At 35.8% G+C, this 5,332-nt stretch overlaps 1 protein-coding gene across 8 annotated transcripts in view; it reads left to right on the plus strand.

The window, feature by feature from the left end:
* ROBO1 (roundabout guidance receptor 1) overlaps positions 1-4,178 on the plus strand; it is a 1,122,893-nt gene extending 1,118,715 nt beyond the window's left edge. For all 8 annotated transcript variants that reach the window (XM_060172122.1, XM_060172117.1, XM_060172118.1 and 5 more), the window contains 2 exons: positions 724-920; positions 2,431-4,178. In XM_060172122.1, coding sequence (XP_060028105.1) covers positions 724-920; positions 2,431-2,445 — 212 coding nt within the window. In that variant the 3' untranslated portion in view covers positions 2,446-4,178. The remainder of the gene's footprint in view (positions 1-723; positions 921-2,430) is intronic.
* Positions 4,179-5,332: the final 1,154 nt, after the last annotated feature.

The following is a 5,332-nucleotide window of genomic DNA, read 5'->3' on the forward strand; positions in this document are numbered from 1 at the left end:
GCTATTATAGTGATACAGGGAGATTGTCCTAGTTTTCATTGAAAAACAAATTCAGGGGGGAGTCCGGTGGTAGCGCAGCGGGTTAAGTGCCCTTGGCACAAAGTGCAAGGACCAGCGTAAAGATCCTGGTTCGAGCCCCCAGCTCCCCACCCGCAGGGGAGTTGCTTTCCTTCACAGGCAGTGAAGCAGGTCTGCAGGTGTCTATCTTTCTCTCCCCCTTTCTGTCTTCCCCTCCTCTCTCCATTTCTCTCCTATTCAACAATGATGACATCAATAACAACAACAATAACTACAACAACAATAAAAAAGTGGAACAAAAGGGAAAATAAATAAATATTTAAAAAATTTTTAAAAATTCAACATTGTCAGAGAACTCTCAAAATGGAGGACACAGTGAATCATAGATCCCAGTGCTAAACAAACATGACTCCACATTCTACTTCTCTCCCCTGGCAATGTTGGCTCCAAGTGAGTTTTAAATGCGCAAGCACATATGAATGAAATCAGCATAAATCCCAACCACTACTAGAAAAGCCACGAGGCTAGTTATTTTCATTTGCAAAAGGCAGTATTAATTATTCATTATTGTTGTAAAATGTCCATATGAATCTATAAAAGCAACACTTCTGCTTCTGTGTTTAGAATTGTAGATCAGAGTGATGAGTTATACAATGAAATGTGTATAGTGGGATTTATATGTACTTCTTCTATTTCACTACACAGAGGATATTCTGCCTTACTGTAGACCTACTTTTCCAACATCAAATAATCCCAGAGATCCTAGTTCTTCAAGCTCAATGTCATCCAGAGGATCGGGGAGCAGACAAAGAGAACAAGGAAATGTAGGTCGAAGAAATATTGCAGAAATGCAAGTTCTTGGAGGATATGAAAGAGGAGAAGATAATAATGAAGAATTAGAGGTATATATGATTTTCAGCTAAATATTTCAGTAGGAAACTATGATGACACATTAGTGGATAGTAGTGTTGCTGTATTTTCAAAAATTTACGAGTTCCCTAATGCCACAGATGCCATCCATATATAATCCAATATTCTTATATTGTAATGGTGATTTTAAAGAATGATGTGTTCAAAAGCTTTAAATGGTAACAACAACTTATTTTTAGAGGCTGGGTTAATATTCATAGGCATCTCTTCAGACAGAAAATTAATATGGCAAAAATATTACTAGGAAATAAGAATTACTTTACTGGTACAGATAAATATAATTCCTGGCATTATAATATAAGACAAGTGAAGCACCAGAGTTACAGTGTAATTGAGGACTTTCTGCCTGAGTTGTGTACTGTCCTCATGATCATCGAGATGAGTCTTGCTGAGTTGATCAATTGTTTCCTACATTCTGTCTTCTGAAAAAAAAAATCTGACCATTGACCCCAGTGAAGTTGACTACTTCTTGAGTCACAGATATGTACTTTGTTGTGATATATACAAACATACAAGACAGAGTTGGCCATAAATCATGTTATACAAAATGACCTCCTGTTTTTTAAGAATGTGTTTTCTCTATTTTGTTTAAAAAAAAAAAAAGTTAAGAAGAAATGTGTCTTCTTACAAATATATTTAACCTCTAGGTACTAAACCCATGTGCATATACAACTTTTTATAATGGTAACTTTTTTCTAAACTGGATTTTTATACAATGCCCAAAGTGTTTTTATTTTGAAGTACAGAACAATATTTTACCCCTGCAAGTGCTGTCAGAGAATATTGTTTTAAAGATTTGTTTAAGTAGAGGACTCTTTGTGAGAGATGGAAAGGTTATGATAGGGGCCAGGCAGTGGCATACCTGGTTGAGTGCACACATTACGGTGCACAGGGCCAGGTGGTGGTACAGCTGGTTGAGCATACACACCACCGCAAGGACCCGTGATCAAGCCCCTGGTCCCCACCTGCAGAGGGAAAGCTTCACAAGTGGCGAAGCAGGGCTGCAGGTGTCTCTCTCTGTCTCTTTCCCTTTCTATCTCCCTCTCCTCTTAATTCTTCTCTGTTTCTGTCCAATAATACATAAATAAAAGATTTAAATAAAGAAAAAGGAAAAAAGAAACACCCTTTTAAAAAATATGTCGTGATAGTGAGATCTAATAGTTACAACCAATTAATAGTTTGCTATAATGTTGAGTTGTCTCAGGAAAGGAGAAAACTCAGCCCATTACTGCTCCTCTTGCTCTAGTCTCTCTCCCTCGCTACGCTGGAGCACTGTGCTAGACAGCTGCTAGGTTTTCTGTCACAGTCACTGATGGTTGACGAATTTGCTGCTATGAGCACTTTCCTATGTATTGTCAGGAACCAGTAAATGGCGGTAAACGAATGAAGAAACAAAAGCTATAGGGTTATAAAATATCCGCTGACATACATCTAAGACTGTAAGATTTATTTTCAAATTCACCATCTCCTTTTCTCTTACAGGAAACTGAAAGCTGAAGACAACCAGGGAGGCTTGCGAGATCGAATGTGAAAATTAACACTCAAGAGATCTGATGTCTGATGGCACGTGACACCAGATAAAATGATCAGTGCAATCAGAGTGTGCAAATTGTCATTTTTATTCCTCTTACTGGAATATCTTTTTTTTTAAAAATTTTTATTGGGATGTTATTGTTGTTGTTTGATCCCTGTCCCTATGAAGAACCTCTATGAACTCCCCTCACTGTTACAACAAACCATGATACCTTACTTTCCACAAAGGAAGTATTCTTGCTTCAGTCATCTCCCAGCAAGAGAAAACAAAAGGGTTCTTTCGCAATTGTCCCCCCTGAGATGGCATTGCACTGCTTATACGCTAAGCCAACTCCAAGTGTTGATCAAAGATGCAAAATGGATCAACCAACCTCATGCCAAGGGCTCCGAAGATAATAGTCTTTCTATAACCAACTGTTAAAGCAAATTAAAACATATTCATCTTGCCATGATTTTAAAATAAGTCTTTGATACCACCTTCTGCTGAGAGAAATAGAGCAAATTCAGAAGAACATAGTCAATGAGAAAGAAGGGGTAGAAATACTGTAAATACACACTCTTTGCAACCCCTGGTGGTATTTTATTTTTGTCTTCATTTCAATCATCGAAGTATATTCTTATTGGAAATGTACTTTCGGATAAGTTAGGGGAAAGCCAGTTGGATCTCTAGTTCTCTAGCCATTGTCATAAATGAATCTAGCAAAAACCTTGTTCTATTTTTCAATCAAAAAAGCAATTATAAATGCATATTACAAACAAATGGATGTCTTAAAGAACTAATTGACTAAAGACATCCCTATCTTAACTGGCCTAAATTACTTCTGGTAGTGTCAGTTCAACTTTCAGAAGTGCCACTTAAGGAAGTTTAATCTTTTGTTTTTGTAATGCACTGTTTTTCATCTTTTTTTTTTTTTTTTTTTGGTTTTAAAAGCACAATCATTAAACTTTATTTGTAAGCCATTGTAACTATTAACCTTTTTTGTCTTATTGAAAAAAATGTTGAGAAGCGTTTTTAACCTGTTTTTGTTAATGCTCTATGTTTGTATTTGGAATATTTGAATGACGACAGGTGGTGAAGTAATGTGCATACTTTATTGTGGACTATGAACCAGATAGTTCTTACTTTTCCTGGATTCAAGAAAAGAAAATAAAAGGTTTAAGTTAGCTGCAGCCAATGTACAACTTACAAGATTTCCATATAAGCATAAACAGAGGCATTGCTTCCTCTGAATTGCCAAATGATGCCCTCTGACTGTAGATCTTTATGATCTTTTTTTGTTGTTGTTGTTGTTATTATATAAATTTCATTGACTTTATAATTGGTGCTATTTGAAGGGGGAAAAATGTACGTTTATTCGCACACGTACGAGGCAGACCCAACTGGAAAACAAAGCCAAACAAAATTGAACCACAGGGGGAAAAAAAAAAGGAAAGGAAAGGAAAGGAAAGGAAAGGAAAGGAAAGGAAAGGAAAGGAAAAAAGCTGGTATTCACCAAAAACTAAATATGTTCGGTTAGATAATTTGAATCACATAGAAAGATGTGCAGTACTAAGGGAACAATTCATGTGATTAATGTTTTCATTATGTTCATGTAAGAAGCCTCTTATTTTTAGCCATAATTTTACATATTGAAAATTCAATAATCAAAAAAGTAATTTTGTCACATTATTTATTAAAAATGTTCTCAAATACACCATTCCTTCTTGTGTTGAGTTCTTTTTTTTTTTCATTGTGTGATCAAATTATTCCATTTACCCACACAGTCATGCTGTCCTGACATTTCACCACTATACAACCAGATGAGTAATTCTGAATTTTATTAACAACCTAGATTTTACTTGTGAGGAAAAAAAAATCTGTTTTATTCTGCTGAAACTAATATAAGATAGATCAAAAACTAAAGGTAAACTCATGAAAGAATAGCATGATTATTAAGACTGTACTAAAGTGTGTATGTCTGTGTATTTGAATTCCAGTTATGCAATTACAGAAAAAAATCAGGATTCAGCTCCAAGAAATTTGAAAATTCGTAAAATTTGAACCAGCTATGTCCTTACAAGGAAATCATATAGTCCTAATTGCAAAACAATGAGCTATCAGCTTTCTTGTTACAATTTATGAGAAATTGTAACTGTGAATACCTGTCATATTACCAGTTTTCACGTTATTGTCCATTCGATTCAAGTCAGCAAGTTCAAGTGTTCAATCCCGGATGGACGAGATGAACACCATACCTCAGAAATGCCAAGAATAATAGAAGCTAGTGAAAGTTTTTTTTTTAATGTTTATGTATTTTCATTGGCCTTGTTTTTTTTTTTTATTGTAGTTATTATTGTTGTTGTTATTGATGTCATCGTTGTTAGATAGGACAGAGAGAAATGGAGAGAGGAGGGGAAGACAGAGAGGGGGAGAGAAAGATAGACACCTGCAGACCTGCTTCACTGCCTATGAAGTGACCCGCCTGCAGTTGGTGAGCCAGGGGCTCAAACCAGGATCCTTAGGCCAGTCCTTGAGCTTTGCACCACCTGCACTTAACCCACTGGACTACCACCCAACTCCCTTTTTTCTTTTTTTTCTGAAATGACACATATATTAAAATTTTTGCTGATCAGAATTTAAAAATCGAGGAAAAATGAAATCCAGAGAAATCATTTGAAATCTAACAAAATGAAGTATTCACCAGCACCTCCTTAGAGCTGAACAAGTCCACAAATCAAGAAGTCACTCCTAAATCATTTTAAGAAGAAGATGGAGAAACATGTTTAATGGTCTTAAGTTCCTTGCTCCTTCACTTGGTGAGTTGGCTATAAATAAGCTTGCTTCTCTATAGTGTTGCATTTATAATGATTA

Source organism: Erinaceus europaeus, chromosome 14, assembly GCF_950295315.1.
Source record: "Erinaceus europaeus chromosome 14, mEriEur2.1, whole genome shotgun sequence".
Classification (NCBI taxonomy): domain Eukaryota; kingdom Metazoa; phylum Chordata; class Mammalia; order Eulipotyphla; family Erinaceidae; genus Erinaceus; species Erinaceus europaeus.